Source organism: Myotis nattereri (genome assembly GCF_964212035.1).
Source record: "Myotis nattereri genome assembly, chromosome: 3".
Lineage (NCBI taxonomy): Eukaryota > Metazoa > Chordata > Mammalia > Chiroptera > Vespertilionidae > Myotis > Myotis nattereri.
Window position 1 is genome coordinate 189,114,966 of NC_138077.1, and position 22,809 is coordinate 189,137,774.

General features: G+C 38.7%; 1 protein-coding gene and 1 pseudogene across 2 annotated transcripts in view; one reads left to right on the forward strand and one right to left on the reverse strand.

Moving 5' to 3' along the window:
- TESK2 (testis associated actin remodelling kinase 2) overlaps window positions 1–22,809 on the reverse strand; it is a 114,822-nt gene that overhangs the window by 75,781 nt on the left and 16,232 nt on the right. The window contains exon 3 of the mRNA XM_081085838.1: window positions 69–190. Within this exon, the coding sequence (XP_080941964.1) occupies window positions 69–190 (122 nt within the window). The remainder of the gene's footprint in view (window positions 1–68; window positions 191–22,809) is intronic.
- On the forward strand, window positions 16,219–16,774 carry LOC308515976 (large ribosomal subunit protein uL22-like; annotated as a pseudogene). Its single transcript has one exon. The product of its transcript is annotated as a large ribosomal subunit protein uL22-like (transcript).

Genomic DNA, 22,809 nt, shown 5'->3' on the forward strand with positions numbered 1-22,809 from the left:
TTTAACAAGCTTCCAATAATGTTTCAACTTTTTCACTGACCCCTAGGAAGGGAAAAAAAAGCCATTACCTAAGGATGTTGGGGTGGGAGAGTCTATTCATAAGCTGGATTTCCTTCAGCATGTTTGCCCGGTTACTACTCAATGTGTTCATCTTAAGAGCCATCACCTGACCAGAAGCTCGGTGGCGCACCTGGAAAATAAAATAGGACAAGAAAGAGGCTCAAGGACAACAGGAATATATGACGTCAAAATCTCCACATGTAGAACATGCCAATGTGTTTTAGTGCCAGTTTAGATAAAATAGACTCGGTTGGGGATGTTTTCCTGTAAACTCTGTGATTACATTAGGGTCTCATGTCCATTGATGAAGATGAATTTATTCCATCCAAGACCAAAATTATTTCACAGAAATTCATTGAAATGACAATAGCCCAGAAGTTTAGCATATCGATTAATATAGGACAGACACCACAGCTTATGGTAGAATTCAAAGGAACAATGTGGCCAGACAGAAGAAGGGGGAGGAGGAAGGAAAACACTCAGAACCACAAGAACCCTAATCAGAAAAACTTAGAACACTGGCTATCTCTCCTCTCTTCTAGATCACTTAGTAAGATTTGGAATTCAACTCTCTTCCTAGTGCATCAATGATTCTGTTGTCATGTACCTCGTGATTGATAAAAGAGAACTAGCTTTCCTTTTCAGATCCTGCATGGATAAGTTAAATGAGACATTTATATACAAAGAACACACTGACAGTATTTTTCCAACTCTATTTACAGAAGACATCTGTGTTTTGATAAGAGCTCTCCATTCTGAAAGTCACTCTTCTTTTTTCCCCTCCATCATCTGAAAACTAACACTGAGTTGTTAACAAAATGTCTGCTTTTAAGAAAGTCTGATATTAAAACAATGTGTGAAATTCAGGGATAAACAACTTGTGTTTCAAACTAATCAGAAAGAACCCTACTTCCTTAAACAAGTGGACAAGATGATGAACATGTTCATAACCCACTGTATTTTGTCTTTCATCTGCATCAAATATTATTCTCCTTTCTTCTAGCTCCTCAAATTTTATTTATCTTTCAAGCTATACTCAAATATCCCATCCTTGCTGAAGTCTTCCTTTACTCTCTCTGGAAATTATTTATACTACCTCAGGACAACATTCATAACACCAGTATTCCATTCATCATACAGTTCTGTCTATAAATTTACATATCTCCTCACTAGGCTATAAAGCATCTTGAGACTGGGACGTATATTATATTCATTCTTGTCTTACAGTGCCTAGAAGGCCTTGTCACGTCATAAGGGCACAGTGAAAACAATAGTAACAACAGTTAAATTATACTTTTAATATCATTTCTAAGGGCCAATAAACCATTTATTTATCCATTTATTTATTTATTTGGGGTGGGTGGTGAGGCAGAGAGTGCTTTTCTTTCTTTTTCTTTTTTGGTGGCACAGGTTGGGGGGAGAATGGAAATAGAAAAGTAGTATATGTTTTGGTCAAATTTTTCTCAATTTTACCATCTAGAAAATGACAAGCAATAAGCTATATGGCTAGTCAGATAAGAACGAGAATAAAGAATCAGCTGGTTGGAGCATCATCCATCCAATACACCAAAAAGGTTGCAGGTTCAATCCCAGGTCAGGGCATGTATGGGAGGCAACTGATTGATGTTTCTCTTTCTTTCTCTCTCTGTCTCTCTCTTCTCCCCTTCCTCTCTCTCTAAATTTAATAAAAACATATCCTTGGATATAGCACAGAGGTATTTATATAGATGTTGATGAAATGAGCACTCAGGGAAAAACTTCATGGGGCTTCAGTGAAATCTCAAAGGATTCATAGATTTGGATAAATTTTTTTTTTTTTTAAGAATAGAATAGAGTGCCGAAACCGGTTTGGCTCAGTGGATAGAGCGTCGGCCTGCGGACTGAGAGGTCCCGGGTTCGATTCCGGTCAAGGGCATGTACCTGGGTTGCGGGCATATCCCCAGTAGGAGATGTGCAGGAGGCAGCTGATCGATGTTTCTCTCTCATCGATGGTTCTAACTCTCCATCTCTCTCCCTTCCTCTCTGTAAAAAATCAATAAAATATATTAAAAAAAAAAAAAAAAGAATAGAATAGAGTGTCTGGCTGGTGTGCTCAGTAGTTGAGCATCGACCTATGAACCAGGAAGTCATGGTTCGATTCCCAGCCAGGGCACATGCCTGGGTTTCAGGCTCCATCCCCGGTAGGGCGAGGCCGATCATCATTAATGTTTCTATCTCCCGTCGATCATCATTAATGTTTCTATCTCCTGCTCTAAAATAAATAAATAAATAAATAAATAAATAAATAAATAAATAAATCTCTATATATAAAAGGCTAAGTGACCAACTGTCCGTCTAACCAACCATCTGGCCAACCAACCAGCCGGTATATATGATGCACACTGGCAATTTAAAAATAAACATTGAATCCACGCTAGCTTGGCTCATTGGATAGAGCATCCACCTGCGGACTGAAGGGTCCCAGGTTCAATTCCGGTCCGGGGCATGTACCTTGGTTGTGGGCACATCCCCAGTAGGAGATGTGCAGGAGGCAGCTGATCGATGTTTCTCTCTCATCGATGTTTCTAACTCTCTATCTCTCTCCCTTCCTCTCTGTAAAAAATCAATAAAATATATTTAAAAACAAAAAAATCTAAAACTAGTATCTGACTACTTCAATATTTCTTCTAGAATGGTCAGGTCCCAAAATTTGCATACTGAAATCTTTATTTTTACTAATTTAATTTTCTTTTACTTTTATCATAAACTTAGGGTATCATGGTGATGTTTTATACTTACCAGCAATAGTAACCTTAATTACCTATTAATTTCATTCCAGAGTAGTTAAGAGTTATTTTTTTAAAAAATTGTCATTGCTTTTCATGAAGATGGCATCAAAAGCAACAGAAGTCCCTGCCCCTCCCAAAGCAGAAGCCAAAGTAAAGGCTTTCAAGGTCAAGAAAGCAGGGCTGAAAGGAGTCCACAGCCACAACAAAAAAGATATTCATATCACCCACCTTCCCACAGCCCAAGACACAGCAGCTCTGAAAGCAGCCCAAATATCCTTGGAAGAGTGTCCCCAGGTGAAGTAAGCTTGAACGCTATGACTCCTAACTACTGAGTCAGCCATGAAGAAGATAGAAAACAACAACACATTTGTTCTGTTCATTTGTGGATGTCAAGGCCAACAAGCACAAGATCAAACAAGCTGTGACGAAGCACTAAGAAAATGACGTTGCCAAGGTCAAAACCTGATCAGGCCTGAGGGAGAAAAGAAGGCACATATTCAACTGACTTGTGACTATGACACTTTCGATGTTGTCAACAAAACTGGGGTCACCTAAACTGAGTCCAGCTGGCTAATTCTAACTATAAAGATGTTTTCACCATAAAAAAAAATTGTTATAATAGCAATAATATAGGTAACATTTATAGCACTAGCTACATACTAGGTTCTGCTATATAATTCCTTTATATATATTAACTCATTGAATCCTCAAAATAATTCTATGAGGTAGGTATTATTAACATCCCCTATTTTACAGCTTAAATCCCCTGCTCAGGGAGACAGATAGCAGAAATCCAATTAATGCCATTTGCCAACCACACCCAAGGAGGGAATAAATCTCATTTTGGCACATCAGCATAAAGCTGATGAATATTCTATTCAGGTCCTCCCCTAAGAACTCCCCTAACCCCTCCCACCCCCCAGCCTTAAAAAACCCTCAAAATGAAAGCTCCATCTAAGGGACCCCTCATAAGACTTGGAACCTGGGAGCAATGGGCAGCAGCAGCTCATCCTGGGCTAACCCCTAACCCTGTCCCTAAGGCCTCCTTTTTTCTGTTTTGTTTTGTGTGTTTTTTAAGAATAGTTTATTGATTTTAGAGAAAGAGGAAGGGAGGGAGAGAGAGACAGAGAGAGAGAGACCATCGATGTGAGAGTGAAAGATCGGTTGCCTCCTGTACACCTCAAACCAGTGACCCTTTGGTGCATGGGATGATGCCCAACCAACTGAGCCACACATGCCAGGGCTTCTCTGACTTCTTAGCTAATCTCCCTCCTGTGCTTTTTCTATCCTAGGCCCTTCCTTGTTTCACTGTCCCCAGATTTAATAGCTGTCCTCTAAAACTCACTTGGACCCATAATGTGAAATCTTTCCTGCATGAATTCAAGAATCCACACACTACCGGCGGCCGGTGCTAGGCTCAGGGCTAGGTCTCCTGTCCAGTAACAGTAATCTACACTAATAAAAGAGAAAAATGGTAATTGGCGTACGGCGATACCTTTTTCATTGGCTAATCAGGGCTATATGCAAATTAACTGCCAACAAGATGGCGGCTAATTTGCATATGTAGGCACAATGCAGGGAGGCGAAAGGGAAAGCAGGAAGAAGCCCCCTGCCACTGACAGTGATCTGAAACCCAGGGGGGAGCTAAGAGCTGGGGGGCAGGGCAAAGGCGGCCCTGGGGCCACCTTTGCCCTGCCCCCCAGCCATGATCAGAGAATCAGGCGCCTTTGCTGCCCTGGCCAGTGATAGCAGGAAGTAGGGGTGGAGCCAGCGATGAGAGCTGGGCAAGGTTGAAGCTGGCAGTCCCAGGAGCTAGGGGTCCCTTGCCTGGGCCTAAAGCGAAGCCCACGATCGCGGCGCCCCCCGCTGCCACTGCAGGTCCCCGCTGCCTGGGCCGGACGCCTAGGCCAGAGGCATTAGGCCTGGGCAGGGGTGGAGCCTGCAACCGCGGGGAGCTGGGGGTCCCCTGCCCAGGCCTGACACCTCTGGCGGAGGCGTCAGGCCTGGGCAAAGGGCCGATCAGGCGATCGGAGGGTGATGGGGGTCAACGCCTGAGGGCTCCCAGTATGTGAGAGGGGGCAGGCTGGGCTGAGGGACACTCTCCCCCCACCCCCACCCCCCACACCCAGTGCACGAATTTCGTGCACCGGGCCCCTAGTATACAACATAAAAACTGACAAAAAAAAAAACAAGGAAAATGGCAAATCCACAATCTTCATGGCATATTTTAACCTACTTCTTAGACAGTAACAGCTCAGACAAGAAATGAGTATGGATATAACATACATATTAATAAATTTGACATACTTGATCTAATCCTGTCCCAACAAGACAGGAGTGGGGGTTTTTTCAAGTATACATAAAACATTTACCAAAATGCACATAAATGAATTCTCCAAAAATTTCAATTCTTAAAAACCACATTCCTAGACCATGATAAAATAAAATTAGAGCCGAAACCGGTTTGGCTCAGTGGATAGAGCGTCGGCCTGCAGACTGAAAGGTCCCAGGTTCGATTCCGGTCAAGGGCATGTACCTGGGTTGCGGGCATATCCCCAGTAGGAGATGTGCAGGAGGCAGCTGATCGATGTTTCTCTCTCATCGATGTTTCTAACTCTCTATCTCTCTCCCTTCCTCTCTGTAAAAAATCAATAAAATATATTTAAAAAAAAAAAGAGTGGAATTCCCTTTAAAAAAAATAATAATAAAATAAAATTAGAAATCAACAATAAAAAGATAGTTAAAAAAAATAATAATGGACAATACTAATTATTTACCCAACATCTTAGATGACAATGTTCTCAGTTGACACATTCAATCTGGCAATCTTCCTTGCAGCTGGGTTGGGCCAGGTGCCAGAGCCCTAGTAAGGAGATTAAGTATTGCTAGGTGGCATCTGAGAATGCTACTGTTTTCTTAGTGAAACTGTCCTTTATCCTTCTCCCTTGTTATAGACTGGAGCAAAGATGTGTGGTGCTTGCATCAAAAACAGCTATCATGTAACCAAAAAAACAAAAGTTACACACTACATATAAGAAGCTAGAAGATTGGATTGTTGATGACATCCTCAAGCAGATGCATAGCAGAGAAATTTATCAAAATTTCTTGAGAAAAATTAATCTCTTATTTGAATAAGCCACTGTCTTCAGGTTTCTGTAACATACTGCCCAAGACAATCCTATCTGATTTGCAAAAGATTAAAACATAAATGAGCTAGAATTCAACCAAAAATGCTAAAAAACAAGAAAGTGTAATAAAGATAAAAACAAAAATTAATGAAATGGAAAACAAGGAAACAACAGAGAGGTTCAACAAACCAAAAGCTGATTTGGAGGCGGAAAATAAAACCTAATAAAATGAAGAAACAAAGCTCCAGTGACTCTGGATCAAGAAAAAATGTTTAATTTTCTGGTCTCTGCCGACCGTTCTAGTCTTCACAGGCTTGCCTTTCCTTTACCTGTACCCACTAGACTTGAAACAAACCCCATTTCTCACCATTCCTATAATATTCCATGCTGACATTCCTCTGTGCCTCCACAAATGCTGCTTCTCCTGCTTGAAATGCCTTCCCTGCTTGTTCACCAGACAAGCTCTCCTCTCCTTCAAGAAAACTCAAGAGTGACCTTCTTCTATGACCTCTTCAAATAAGGTTTGTGGACAAAGAAGGGGTCACATACTAAACCCGAGAAGCTCAGGGGAGGCCTGCATAGCAGCCTTACAAACTTAGAGACTAGACCAGGGGTCCGCAAACTATGGCCTGCAGGCCACATGCAAATATAAATATTGTATTTGTTCCCGTTTTGTTTTTTTACTTCAAAATAAGATATGTGCAGTGTGCATAGGAATTTGTTCATACTTTTTTTTTAAACTATAGTCCGGCCCTCCAACGGTCTGAGGGACAGTGAACTGGCCCCCCGTTTAAAAAGTTTGAGGACCCCTGGACTAGACTGTAAGTAAGCACATAGGATGGTCTGAAACTAAAACTTTTAAACTAAAATTGAGTCATGGTGGTTAGTCATGTCCTAAACTGGTATCTCCCATGACAAAAGGTCAGTGTTTACCTTAACTGAGCTGGTCTATTGTCTTTTTGCATCTAAAATAGCATACCTTTGGAATGTCAAGGTAACTTCCCTTTTTCCACACTCTTCCAGGCACAACCACCAGGACATAGATCAGAAATCCTCTTTTTTTACAAAATATATTTTTATTGATTTCAGAAAGGAAGGGAGAGGGAGAGAGAGAGAAACATCAATGATGAGAGAGAAACACTGATTGGCCGCCTCCTGCACACCCCCTACTGGGGATCGAGCCTGCAACCCAGGCATGTGCCCTTGACCAGAATCAAACCCTGGACCCTTCAGTTCACAGGCCAACGCTCTATCCACTGAGCCAAACCAGCTAGGGCAGACCACAAATCCTCTTATTGTTATTATCATGTTATTGACTGTTAACGATCCCATACCCACAGGTGTAAAGGAAGTGTGTGTCTATTCCTTTTTTACTTTGTATCCAATCTCAGAAATTTCCTTGCTTGCTTTCTCCTCCCTCCCTAATCTATCACCAATGAATTTCATGTAACCCCTTTATGATTGTAATGTATATTAATAAGGTGCAAACCTGCCATTCTCTGGAGCATTTTCTCAATCCATTTGGTACTGTTGTAATTAACTAGTTATAAATAACTAGAAAGGAGTAAAGGGAAGGCCAAATAGATACATGCCCAGTAAAGTATGGATGAAATAGGGAAGGTACTTGTCCATCAGTCACACCTGGGAATAGGTCATTGGACAGAATAGGTGTGTCCACTGCAAGCATGGGAAAATTTGAGATACATAAGCTCCTAAACAAAAGAGTTCCCTCTGTCTTGCACACTGGAATCCTGACTCCCCAGCAGTTGCCCACACGGCTCATGCCATGTAGACTCCACACACAATGGACTAATGGACTGCAACTGGTCTAATGTTGTCCAGGACACAACTCCACATGTAATGGGAACTTTGGACGCTGGCTTTGTTTTTGATCCTGCTGAATCCTCAGCTGCACATCTTCAGAACTGGATGTAATTCCACGTTAAAAAAAAAAAAATCATCCTTCCACGCAAGTCTTAGAAAAATCTTTTTTTCAAAGTATCATAAGAATCTGAGCCCTAACACCTAGTGGGGAAAGGGATCAATCCCTCACTTCCACCAATAACACAGTGAGATTTGGCTTCCCAGCAATTTTAGTCAGTTTGGCTCAAATAAACTCATAAAAATCCTTACAGGTTTGGATGTTTCTTACGTTGACAGGTTTGTACTAGTGCCCAGTATTATTTTTTTTTCTATTTTTTTCTTTTTTTAAATAAAAACCCGTCTGTGTAGCTAACTCACAGGGCAGAGACCACAGCAGGGCGTTCAGTTACTCCTCACTCAGCTGGCTAATTATTCTTCTGAATTACAAAATGCCAGCCAAACGGGCTAGTTCTGGCCTCCCAGTTCCTTCGCAGGTAAGACTAGCTCTGAAATACGGACGAAAAGGAACGTACCGTATCGTATGTTTTCCATCACCCATTGCAGCAATTAGTTCAACTTCGCAGACACATTTGAAAAATACATCTTTGCGCAGTAACCCCGCACTCCCCATGGTGACAGCTTTGCCAATAAACAAGAAAATGCTCTTCCATGGCTAGGAAGGGAGACTACCACAGTGAACCCAGTATTATATTCTTTAGCACTTTATGCTTACTTTCACACATTTAGTAGCTATGTATTAAGCAATTTTAGGCTCTTGCAAAAGGCTCAACTTTAGCAAATGCTGTGTTTTAAATACATTTCCTATCTTCCGCCCTAAGCAAAAAGCTCTTTTAGGGCAGGATTTTATTTATTTCTCTATCCCTCGCATCTAGCTCAAAGTCCTACACCTAATGAGCATTCACTAAATAAATATCAGTTGAGTAATTAAATAAATGAATAAGATAGCAAGTAGTCCCAATGTTTATTACATGCTGGAATAAAAGCAGAGAGCTATGAGATCACAAAGGGGAAGCAACCAACCCTCTTACTCTCCTCACTGCAAAATAATACACTCTAGAATCAGCTATTTGTAATATCTTTCACATGCCTTCACATGTATCATATTTACAGAAATACTTCTACATACTGAGTGAATCCAAGTTGTCCATACAACTTGTGTGCTTTCAGTTATTTTTTTTTCCAGCTGGATTATCAATTCAAGTAAAGGATCTTGGGAGATATTTCTGCATAGCAATATACACACAGTAACAATTGCTACCTGATAAATTATCCCTTGATGTCACCTAGGGCTGAGCTCAGCCCACAGAGACATCTGCAAAATATTTTACTAATTAGCAGCCCAACTTTCCACATCAGCTCTAGAGGAAATATTAAATGTCCTGAACATGGCCAAAAGCTACAATCATGCACTGTTGTGTGTGAACCTTAAGTAGACATATAAAACAGAGTCTCCTTTAAAACACATTTTTCACCCCAAAACATTGAACCTTCCATGAGAGTTTTTTCTCTGAAACCCCCTGTAACTCAAAGAGTTTGCAAAACCAGATAAATGCAACAAGAAAGCCAATAGGAAATTTAGCAACAAACTGTTTTGACAGACAATAAGGATATACAACCAAGACCATTTCCAAGAAGCAGAGTTCTAAGCATTGGACTGCTACCACTCTCTTTCTGCCAGCCTTTCCAATGCTAAACTCCTTGAAAAAGGGGGTGGGAAGTGAGGAAGGAAGTTCTTTTTCCTCTTTATTCTTTCTTTTGTAAATCTAATACGGTGTCAGCCCCTTGGAATTTGTGTTTGGTAGATGTGGCAGCTTCTCTGATCGTTAGGAACCTATCTATCTCTGCTGCTTGTCTCTCTTTTTCTTCTTCTCTACCCAAATAAAGGTACTTACTTCTCAAGGCTCAATCCATGCTGCCCTAGTCTTCTCTACCCATGCTCTTTCCTTGACTGTTTCTGACACTGAAAACATTTCCCTGATGGTTAAAAATATGCTCAGTTCCTACATAACACTGCTTTCATGCCAGAGTAATTCTGTACAATTAAGGATTTTCTCTATACTTATTTTTCCTTAATGGCATTCTTGATTTTGAAGGTTACCTTTATTCTCTGACTACCTGGGGTAGTTTAATTCTGAAATGGTTGATTTGATGTGAGGAGAAAGGCAAGCAGACAGGCACACATATACCACCCATCTTGCTCATGATGTTTTAGAGTTGGGGGTGGTTGAGATCACTCCCAGAATTCACTATTTTGTTTCCCAAATGGCCTTGGTATAAACTGACTTCTAGTCAGAGCAACAACTGAAAACTGTATGTCAGAAATGTCTAATAGGCTTTCTGTAACCCTCATCCTCAAATAAAATATGTACTACCTCACATCATCCTCACTGTCCAATTCTTAGTCATCTTACAAAAGCTTCCTTATACATCTCAAGACATAGAGCTTAACTCTTTTCTGACACAGTAGTTATTTTAAAAATGTAGGCATTAATTACATCTTGTTAGAAGAGGACCACCTGGTGTTGATGAAAACACTTCTTACAGTAAGGTCTCAAAGAAGCATATAAAGATGGACAAACCCAACCATCAAGTAAAAACAGACAATTTGAGAAAAATCTATGAGCTATCTGTATACTCAGGCTGCAACATGATCACATTTAAAAGAGAAAAGATTCACTCTCTTGCAAATTTCACAAGTTACAGTTTGACAGGCTAAAAAATTATGGTCAGTTGGGACACAGATCACTGTAGTAACACTAGCATTTTGAGACCCAGGATCTTACTTCTCAAAGCAGACAAGGCTACCGAAGAACACAAAGCCTTTACCGTCCCAAGCACAAAAATAAAACATCCCAGAACAAAATAACATTCATACTGAAATGTGCCCCTTACTTTCCTTTTATACCACAACTGTTAATAATGCTACAGATTTAGAGTTTGCATGACAAACTCCATGACACTAAATAATAAATGTATAACCATGAATGCAAATAAATCAATTTTTCAGGACCAAGCAGATGGCAGATATGTGGTTCTTTGTTTTGTAAGTTTACTATTTTCTTATAGCTTGGCATTTCCAGACATAGTGCTGTCAATTTAGGAAAATATTTCAGGGGGAAAAAGTAGGAACTTAAGCCTCTATCTTATATAATTAGTTATATACTTATCACACAAACCGAATCAGGTTAAACTCTATAAGAAAGTATTTTTGGAACATATAGGCAGTCCCAAAAAATATATACACACTTTGAATAATTATTAATTCCAACAGGTTAACTCTGAAATGAAAGAAACATCAATTGAACTGTATCCAGTTTGGCTCAGTGGATAGAGCGTCAGCCTGCGGATTGAAGGGTCCTGGGTTCGATTCTGGTCAAGGGCACATGCCTAGGTTGCAAGCTCAATCACTGGTCCTGGTCGGGGCTCATTTGGGAGGCAACCAATCAACTTGTCTCTCTCACATCAATGTTTCTCTCTCTGTCTCTCCCTTTCCCCTCCACTCTCTCTAAAAATCAATGGGAAAATATCCTCGGGTGAGGATTAACAAATAAAACAAAAAAATAAAAAATGTCCCAGATACTGTCAAGTACAATAAATCACTGGTTTAAAAAAATGAAATATTTTGCCCAGCCGGCAAGGCTCAGTGGTTGAGCATCAACCTATGAACCAGGAGGTCATGGCTCGATTCCTGGTCAGGGCATATGCCTGGGTTGCAGGCTCAATCCCCAGTGTGGGGCATGCAGGAGGCATGATTCTCTCTCATCATTGATGTTTCTATCTCTCTCTCCCTCTCCCTTCCTCTCTGAAATCAACAAAAAATATATTCAAAAATAAACATTTATTTATTTATTTTTAAAATAAAAAGCATGTTTAGCACTTCAAATCATTTCACTCTTCTCCATCCCCATTGCCACCACACTCGCTTCCACCACAAATCACATTGCCAAACTGAATCTATTCTTACCTTCTCCAATTCATTTGATAACTGTAGTCAAGGTAAACTTTTTATTATAATGCATAACAGAACATATTAAATCCTTGTTTAAAAGCAAATCTCTTAAGATAAATTCCAAAATCCTCATTCTTGAGGACCTCATTCCAAAATCCTTATATGTACGAGTACATATAAGAATCCTCCCAAACCAAAGATCACTCTCTTAGTTTTTTTGTACAACCCCTTTAATTATAGTCACCTTCATTTTAATAAAAATTTCCTTTTTTAACATCTACAAAAGAGAACAAAGAAAAAAAATCCAATTTACAATAGCATCAAAACTTAACAGCTAATCTATAGAACTCTTAGAAGAAAACGTTGGTAAAAATCTTCATAACAATGAATTTGCCCACGATTTCATGGATATGACACCAAAAACACAAACAACAACAGAAAAAAAATAAATTGGACTTGATCAAAATTAAGAACTTCTATGCATCAAAGGATACTACATAAAGAATTTCTACAATCCTATACAATACAACCCTAATATGCAAATTGACCAAACGGTGGAACGACCAGTTGCTATGATGCACACTGACCACCAGGGGGCAGACGCTCAACGCAGAAGCTGCCCCCTGGCTGTCAGCCAGAAGCCAGGCTCACAGCTAAGGAGCACAGCGATGGTGGCAGTGGCGGGAGCCTCTCCCGCCTCCACAGCAGCACTAAGGACCCCTCGGGAGATGTCCAACTGCGAGGGGGTGCAGGTCGGGCTGAGGGACTCCCCCCAGAGCATGAATGTCGTGCACTGGGCCTCTAGTTAAAAATAAAAACAAACAATCCAATTCAAAAATAGGCAAAGAACTTGAATAGACATTTCTCAAAAGAAGATATACAAATGGCCAATAAGCAACTGAAAAAATGCTCAACATCACTAGTCATTAGGGAAATGTAAATCAAATCCACAGTGAGATACTATTTCACCACTAGTATGGTTATAATGACTTAATAAAGAAAAAGAGAGAAAGAAAGTAACAAGTGTTAGAGAGGTTATAGAGAAATTAATAAGCACTGGATTTCTTTCTAAGATGATAAAAATATTTTTAAATTAGAGGGTGATACAGAACCTTGTATACTAAAAATCATGGATTATATTTTTTATGACATGTGAATTATTTCTCAGAAAAATATAATGATACTTTGTTCTGGAATGCAATTCCAGGTTTTATAGTTTTCACATTACATACTAAAATACAGAGTTATCTTATGGGGTAATAAAGGGTAGTTAAGTTATCTCAACAGACTGGAACAATCATCTTCCTAGAAAGTCTCCTTCCAAGTATACTACCAAATATAACAAGCACTAATGTAAAAAGAAAGTAAGAGCTTTTTACTATATTCCAACAGAAGCACTCTTAATTTGAAACATTAAACAAATGTTTGTTTGTCGGCCACTGCTACCCTGGTGCTGAACAGATCTGCCACTTACCGGAGGATGAAAGACTAGGGCCATTTGGTTGTAAGGTTTTTTCCCTTACTCTGCAAATGGACACTCACGCCACTTCCATTTACACGCAACTCGGTTTTTCCCTAAGTAGATTTCACTAACATCCAAAATATTCCAAGTTATTTTCTTAGAAACAATGAAATTAATCTGTTTTATGGTTTTTTAAAAAATGAAAACAATTAATAATCAAAAGAAAATATATGAAGCTCACAGTTTTAGATGTATATAAATCCAACTCATTTTGTTTATAAAAGTAAATTTTCCCAAATTCAGTAATAGAGGTCATAAAATACTTTCAACTTCTCTAATGCTTATATTCCAGAAGTTTATAACCTTAGCACTATTGATAGTTTGGGCCAGATAATATTTTGTTGTGAACTCTCCTGTGCATCGTAGAATATTTAGCAACAACTCTGGCCTCTACGCACTAGATGCCAGTAACACCCACTACCCAATTGTGACATCCAAAAATATCTCCAGACATTGCCAAATATCCCTTGCAGGGAAAACTGCCCATGGTTGAGAACCACTGCCCTAGTTCATCAGTCTTAATTATTTACTGACAGAGCAAATTAGCTAAACATATTTTTGTGAAATACAGTAGCTGAATATACCTAAAAGAGGAGATCTCTTTGTGTTGTTGTTTTTAAATAAATCAATACCTGGAATGACTATAAAACCAATCTTTTAAATACATTTTTAAAATATTAATGTATATTCCCAAATATACAGTGTGGAAAAACAGAACTATGCTTCAAAACTAATGAATTTAGGTTTTCTTCTACACATACCTTTCCCAGAATACAAAAAAGTACCAGCTTATCTATCTCTGTCTCTCTCTCTTTTTCTCTTCTTATAATCAGTATTAATAATCTCTACTCATTGTCCGGCCAAGGTGGTTCAGTGGTTGAGCATCAATCTATGAACCAGGAGGTCAGGGTTCCATTCCCAGTCAGGGCACGTGCCTGGGTTGCAGGGTCAATCCCCAGTGTGGGGCATGCAGGAGACAGACGATCAATGATTCTCTCTCATCATTGATGTTTCTAGCTTTCTCTCCCTCTCCCTTCCTCTCTGAAATCAATTAAAAAATATTTTTTTAAAAAATAATAATAATCTCTACTCACAATAATTATGCAGGCATTGAAAGAGAACTTTATGTTCAAAACTTTCTACTTCTACCATGCTAATCTGTAGAACAATGATAAATTAATTGCAACCTAAAATACATGTTACCCAATAACAATTTAATTGTTTTTGAGGTTCTAAGACATTTACAATCCATAAACATAGCCCAAGTTTAACCAACAAAATTACCAGGTTGATTAATTTAAAAATGTGTGCTACTGCCCTAACTGGTTTGGCTCAGTGGATAGAGTGTTGGCCTGCGGACTGAAAGGTCCCAGGTTCGATTCTGGTCATGGGCATGTACCTTGGTTGTGGGCACATCCCCAGTAGGAGGTGTGCAGGAGGCAGCTGATCGATGTTTCTCTCTATCCCTCTCTCTTCCTCTCTGTAAAAAGTCAGTAAAACATATTTTTTAAATATTTCAAAAAATAATAAATAAAATAAAAATGTGCGCTACCTCTGACAGTCACAATCTGAAGGAGCCCAAGTTCCTTCCAAACCAACTGCTCAAACAGATATTTTTACAGCTATACAACTAACTAAGGTTACTTAAGACGAAATAATTTTTAGCCGAAACCGGTTTGGCTCAGTGGATAGAGCGTCGGCCTGCGGACTCAAGGGTCCCAGGTTCGATTCCGGTCAAGGGCATGTACCCTGGTTGCGGGCACATCCCCACTAGGAGATGTGCAGGAGGCAGCTGATCGATGTTTCTCTCTCATCGATGTTTCTAGCTCTCTATCTCTCTCCCTTCCTCTCTGTAAAAAATCAGTAAAATATATATATATATATAAAAAAAAGACTAAGACAAAATAATTTTTAAAAATAATTTTTGGTAAAGAAAACAACAAATTATCCTAATTGTAATTCACGGGGCTACTGGCCCACACAGTGTAAAGCAAAGATCATGAGGATTTTTCAAGTTGTAGTTTTTCATCCTTCATAAAGTACAGCCTAATAGTCTTTGTTAATTATGTAAAGCCAGGCTTCAGAACTAAATAAAGAATAGTGTAAATTGAACAGATAAATGACCAGAAGGTCCTAATTTCTAACGTGAATTATTTTGAAGAAATACAAATAAGCAGCAGCATAAATCCACATTTCTCATTGTGAAGTCATCAATCAAGCAGTCTTTCTTTTGCTATCTAAGGCAACCAAAAGGCCCTAAGATATCTGCATAATCTCCCACATGAGAAGTCAACTATTTCCTTTTATTGCCACGAATATACTTTTTATTTAACCTGACCTTTAAAGCTCTGTAATCATCTGTACTTTGTAATCAAAGATAAAAACTAACCATCACCTAGCTATGCACTATAGTTAGTTATTAGACCAGAGGTTGTTTAACTTTTTCTGTAAAGGGGCTAGATAGTAAATATCTTAGGCTATGAGAGCCTATAGTCACTGTTGCAACTACTCAATTATGTCATTGTAACACAGATTCAGCCACAGAACATATACTAACAAATGGGTGTGGACGTGTTCCAATAAAACCTTACCAAAAAAAGCGGCAGACTGGATTTGGTACGAGGGCTATGGTTTGCCAAACCTTGAATCAACCTATTACATGTGAGAAGAAATAAATAGACCTATTCCTCTCTTTCCCAATGATAATGTTCTGACCATAATACTAATTACTTCCTAAAATACTACAAAATACAATTAACTAGCTTTCTCCTATTTTGTAATGGACATTCACAGTGGAATAATGCTAGACTCTATTGCCTTAAATGAGGAATAAGAACCAACTATGAGAATCAAGTTCAGGATTAAGATTTGTACTATAGCCCTTGTGAAGTTGTGTGACCTCTGAAAATGGTTCGCTATTCACTAGACACAGAAAACCCCACAAAATCATGCATATCAAGAGGCTCAAATCTTCGTGTTCACTTTAAGAACACTCGTGAAACTGCCCAGGCCATCAAGGGTATGCATATTCGAAAAGCCACCAAGTATCTGAAGAACGTCAGTTTAAAGAAGCAATGTGTGTCATTCCATTGTTACAATGGTGGAATTGGTAAGTGTGCCCAGGCAAAACAGTGGGGCTGGACACAAGGTTGGTGGCCCAAAAAGAGTCCTGAATTTTTGTTGCACATGCTTAAAAATGCAGAGAGCAATGCTGAACTTAAGGGTTTAGATGTAGACTGTCTGGTCATTGAGCACATTCAGGTGAACAAAACTCCCAAGATGCGGCATAGAACCTACAGAGCTCCTGGGCGGATTAACCCATACATGAGCTCTCCCTGCCACATTGAAATGATCCTTACTGAAAAGGAGCAGGTTGTTCCTAAACCAGAAGGGGAGGTTGCACAGAAGAAAAAGATTACCTTAGAAGAAACTGAAGAAACAAAAACTTATGGCCCAGGAGTAAATTTGGCATAAAATAAATCTAAATGTAAGTTTAAAAAAAAAGATTTTGTACTATAAACACTGTTCAGAAACCTGAGCCAAAAAATAAAAATAAAGGCTTTAAGTTCAGATCCAGAATCTATATGATCCCAGCAGAGGCAACTCTGAGACCATTGTATTGGGACATATCACATATCATCCACAATCTAGAACGTAAGAACTCCAAGGAAAACATTTCCCACTGATGACAGGCTTTCAATAAAAAATTATAAATCACAGGAGAAATGAAAAACCATGAAAAAGAACCAGCAGAACAAACAGCAGCAGGATCCAAACTCTAAGAGTTACAACTAATTTGAAAGGGACTTAAACAAAAAATTTTAATGGCCAAAACTTACTCATCTCTATACAAGCATATTAGAAACCTATAAGAAATATTTTTCTAGTAAAAATAATTTACCAAAATTGACTCAGAAGAAACAAAAATCTAAATAAGCCAATTACCCTAGAAGAATAGGAAAAGTTTTCAAGAAATTGGCCAAGCATTTCACAGGGGAATTCTATCAAATATTTAAAGAATAAATTATTCCAATATTATTTAAACTTTTCCATGACACAGGGAGGTAAAAATCTTCCAAATTATTTTTATGAGGCAACATTGTTACCTCTTATTTTTATGAGGTAACATTGTTACCAAAACCTAACATGCTTACCAACAAAAGCATGAAAGAGAAAACCACACACCACAGCATAGATGGACCTGGAGAGTATTATGTTAAGTGAAATAAGCTAGTCAGAGAAAGACAAATACCATATGATCTCACTTATATGTGAAATCTGATGAACAAAATAAACTGGCCAACAAAATAGAACCAGAGGTATGAATACATGGAACAGACTGACAAGTGACAGAGGGGAGGGTTGAGGGGGGACTGAATGAAAGAAGGTGAAGGGAATTAAACAAAGAAAATATATGCATTCCCTATAGACACAGTCAACAGTGTGGTGATGGCCAGAGGGAAGGAGAGGGCAGGGGCTAGGTGGGGGTGGCCAAAGCAGGGTGGCGGTGGTGGAGGAATCCATAATAATGTCAACAATAAAAATAAAGTTAATCCCAGCCAATGTGGCTTGGTGGTTGAACATTGACTCATGAACCAGTAGGTCACAGTTTGATTCTGGGTTGTGGGCTTGATCCCCATTTAGGGGGGGGTGCAGGAGATAGCTGATTGATTCCCTCTCCCTCTCCCTTCCTCTCTGAAATCAATAAAAACATTTTTTTAATAAAAAAAATAACCCTAGCCGGTATGGTCCAGTGGATAGAGCATCAGCCTGTGGACGAGAGGGTCCTGGGTTCAATTCTAGTCAAGGGCACGTACCTTGGTTGCAGGCTCCTCCCTTCCCCCTCCCCCCCCCCCCCCGGGGCCCTGGTTGGGGCTCATACAGGTGGCAACCAATCGATGTGCTTCTCTTACATTGATGTTTCTCTCTGTCTTTCCCTCTCTCTTCCACTCTTCCTAAAAATTAATGGAAAAATATCCTCGGGTGAGGATTAACAAAAAAATAATAATAATAATAATTTAAAAATAAAGTTAAAAAGAAAAAATAGTAAAAGAAAACCACACACCAATCTCACAAATATCAAGGCAAAAACACCCCAGCAAAATGAAGTTAGCAGCACATTAAAGAATAATACACACTGCCCTAACTGGTTTGGATCAGTAGATAGAGCATCGGCGTGTGGCCTGACGGGTCCCAGGTTCGATTCCAGTCAGGGGCATGTACCTTGGTTGCAGGCACATCCCCAGTGGGGGGTGTGCAGGAGGCAGCTGATCGATGTTTCTTTCTCATTGATGTTTCTAACTCTCTATCCCTCTCCCTTCCTCTCTGTAAAAAATCAATAAAAATATATTTAAAAAAACAAAAAAGAATAATACACCAGGAATGCAAGGATAGCTCATTATTAGAATACCTACTAATATAATTCACTTTAATAAAATATCAAAAAAGAAAAATACTTTTATCACAATATGTATTAAGAGTTCCCAGAGAAAAAGAACCAAGAGGATATATATACAGATAGAAAAAGATTTATTATTAGAAAATGGCTCACACGATTATGGATGCTGAGAAGTCCCAAGATCTGCAGTTAGCAAGCTGGAGACCCAGGAAGCCAAAGGTGAAGTTCCAATCTGAGTCCAAAGGCCTGAGAACCAGGAGAGCCAATGGTGTAAGTTCTAGTCCAAAAGTTGACAGGCTCAAGGCCGAAGAAGAGCCAATATTTCAATTCCAAGCAAAAGGCAGAAGACTGGTGTCCCATCTCAAGCTATTAGGCAGAAGTTCCCTCTTAATCACAGGAGGGTCAGCCTTTTTGTTCTACTCAGGCCTTCAAATAATTGGATGAGGACAACCCACATTAGGGAGGGCAATCTGCTTTACTCAGTCTACTGATTCAAATGTTAATCTCGCCCTAGCCGGTTTGGCTCAGGGGACAGAGTGTCGGCCTTCGGACTGAAGGGTCCCAGGTTCGATTTCGATCAAGGGCACATGCCTGGGTTCGGGCTTGATCCCCAGTAGGGGGCATGCAGCAGGCAGCCAATCAATGATTCTCTTTCATCACTGATGTTTCTATCTCTCTCTCTCTCCCTCTCTGAAATCAACAAGAATATATTTTAAAAAATGTTAAGCCAAAACCGGTTTGGCTCAGTGGATAGAGCGTCGGCCTGCGGACTGAAAGGTCCCGGGTTCGATTCCGGTCAAGGGCATGTACCTGGGTTGCGGATATATCCCCAGTAGGAGATGTGCAGGAGGCAGCTTATCGATGTTTCTCTCTCATCGATGTTTCTAACTCTCTATCTCTCTCCCTTCCTCTCTGTAAAAAATCAATAAAATATATTTTAAAAAAAAAATGTTAATCTCAAAATAATGTTTGACCAAATATGTAGGCACTCTGTGGCCCAGTCATGATGACATAAAATTAACCATCATACTACAGATTCTGAAAAGACTTTTGTTAAAATTCAACACCCACTTTTTTTTAAAATATAGATATATACATTTTATTGATTTTAGAGAAAAGGGAGAGGGAAAGACAGACAGAAACATTAATGATGAGAGAGAATCATTGATCGGCCACTTCCTGCTCGCCTCCTACTGGGGATCGAGTCCACGACTTGGCATTTGCCCTGACCAGGATGGAACTGTGACCTCCCATTTCATAGATCAACGACAACCACACTGGCCAAGCAACATCTATTCTTCATAACAACAATTCTTAACAAAATAGCAGGGGTTTTTTGTTAAAATTTTGAATATCCAATAGAATAAAAGATATATATTTCAGCCACAAATCATATAATGTTTAATTAGGAAATACCCCAAGTATTCCAGTCAGGAACATGACAAAGATGTCTAATAGCTCTATTATTTAACATTTTAGGAAGTATTAGTCAAGCAGTTTGTTGAGAGGAATGTGAGGTATAAAAATGGGAAATAAATTTATCATCATTCACAGTTGATATGATTTTACACCATAAAAACAAATCGACTGAAAAACTATTGCAAATATTTTAAAAATTCATTATGCCAGCTGCATCAAAGATCAATATGTAAAAATTAATAGCCTTCATATGCAAGTAACAAACAAAAGATAAAATGGAAGGAGAGTTCCCATTTACAACTGCAACAGGAGAACAAACTAAGAATAAACATTGCAAGAAACACATATTTTTTAAATTTTTAATGTCTACCAAGGAGCACAAAATACTTGAACAGATATAAAGGCATGCCATGTGATTATATAAAGACTCAATATCATATCAATTCTCCCTAAATTAATCTATAAGTTTACTCTAATCTCAATAAAAAATAGCAACAGTTATGTTTTTGGAAACTGGCAAAACTGATTCTAAAACTCCCGTAAAAAAATAAGGAAGAAACACCAAGAAAATTCTGAAAAGGAAGAATAACGATGGGTAACTAGTCTAACTAGATATTAAAATAAAGTCACAATGATTAAATTATTAACAGTGTGTACTGATATATGAATAGACAAATCAATACAACAGAAAAAAGTCTAGAAACTGACATTAAACCCTCTGAGTTGAAAAAAGATTCTAGACAGTTATACTCTGAATATAAATAGGATTTTAAAATGTCTTAACTAGGGGAAGGAATCAAAGAAAAAAAAGCTTTAACCAATTTATTTCCAATACACCGTCCCTTTTTCAAAAGTATCCTATATAATAAAAACCTAATGTGCAAATCGACCAAAAAGCAGAATGACGAGTGGAATGACAGGTCACTATGACATGCACTGACCATAGGGGGAGCACCATTCAGCCAGAAGCCAGGCTCACGGCTGGCAAGCGCAGCAGCGGTGGCAGGAGCCTCTCCTGCCTCTGCTGAAGGCAGGCTGTAAGGAGTGAGGGGTCCCGGACTGTGAGAGGGCACAGACTGGGCTGAGGGGGACACACACCCCCCCCGCATGAATTTCATGCATCAGGCCTCTAGTAACATGAAAATAAGCTATACCTACCTAATCAAGTCTATAAGAGTCCCCCTTTAAATAAAAATTGTATATCTAAGTAATAAGAACTGTTACAATTTAATTAGCATCATGTACATCTTATAATCAACAGTATATTAAATTAAATGAAATATGCCATAAAAACATTAGATGAAACAGCATAATATTTTCTTTTTTTTAACATTTTTATTGATTTCAAAGAGGAAGGGAGAGGGAGAGAGAGATAAAAACATCAATGATGAGAGAGAATCATTGATTGTCTGCCTCCTGCATGCTCCCTACTGGGGATCAAGCCCGCAACCCAGGCATATGCCCTTGGCCAGAATCAAACCTGAGACCCTTCAGTCTGTAGGCCAATGCTCTATCCACTGAGCCAAAACAGCTAGGGCTAGCATAATATTTTCAAAACCTTGCAGTGGGAAGGCTCTCTTTGGCAAAATATAAAATCCACAAGTTATAAATGAAAAGATTGATAGATCTAACTACATAAAAATTAGAAAGACAAAAGACAGGCAGAGAGAAAATACTTGTAATGAAGAATTATTATCAGGATTTATAAAGAACTACCAAAAAATCAACACAATAAAAATATAAGCAAATTATATAAATAACCAACAGAAAAGGATTTCATTAATCAGAGCATACAAATTAAAATAAGTTAATAAGCCTGGAACATATGGTTAATTGATTTTTGACAGGGTGCCAGGACCATTCAATGGGGAAAGAAGTGTCTTTTCAACAAATGTTGCTGGGAAAATTGTATATCCACATGCAAAAGAATGAAGTTAGACCCTTACTTTATACCATATACAAAAGAATTAACTTACATGGATCAAAGTCCTAAATGTAAGAGCTAAAACTATAAAATTCTTAGGACAAACACAAGAAAAATCTTCATGATGTTGAATTTGGCATATTTCTTAGATATGACACCAAAAGTATAAGTAACATAAGAAAAAATAGATATATTGAACTTAATCAGAGTTAAAAACTTGTGTGCATCAAAGGACACAATCAAGAAAGTGAAGACAACCTATAGAATATTTTTAAATCTTATATCAGATAAGATATACATATCCCTTACATAGAACCTAATTAAAAAATGAGCAAAGGACTTGAATAGACATTTCTCAAATAAAATAACCAAAAGGCTATAAGCACATAAAAATTAGTTCACCATCACTAATCATTAAAGAAATATAAATCAAAGCCACAAGGAGATATCACTTCATACCCTCCAGGACTGCTACTCTTAAAAAGAAAAATAACAAGTGTTGGTGAGAATGTGGAGACATTGGAACCCTTTTGCATTGCTGGTGGGAATGTAAAATGGTACAGCCACAGTGAAAAATAGTGTGGGGGTGCCTTAAAAAGTTAAGCATAGACTAAGTGAAATAAGGCAGTCATAGAAAGACAAATACTACATGATTTCATTTAAATAAGGTATCTCGAGTAGACAAACTCAGAGAAACAGAAAGTAGAATAGTTGTTGCCAGGATGTGGGGGGTAAGGAAAAAGTGGGGGGAGTTGTT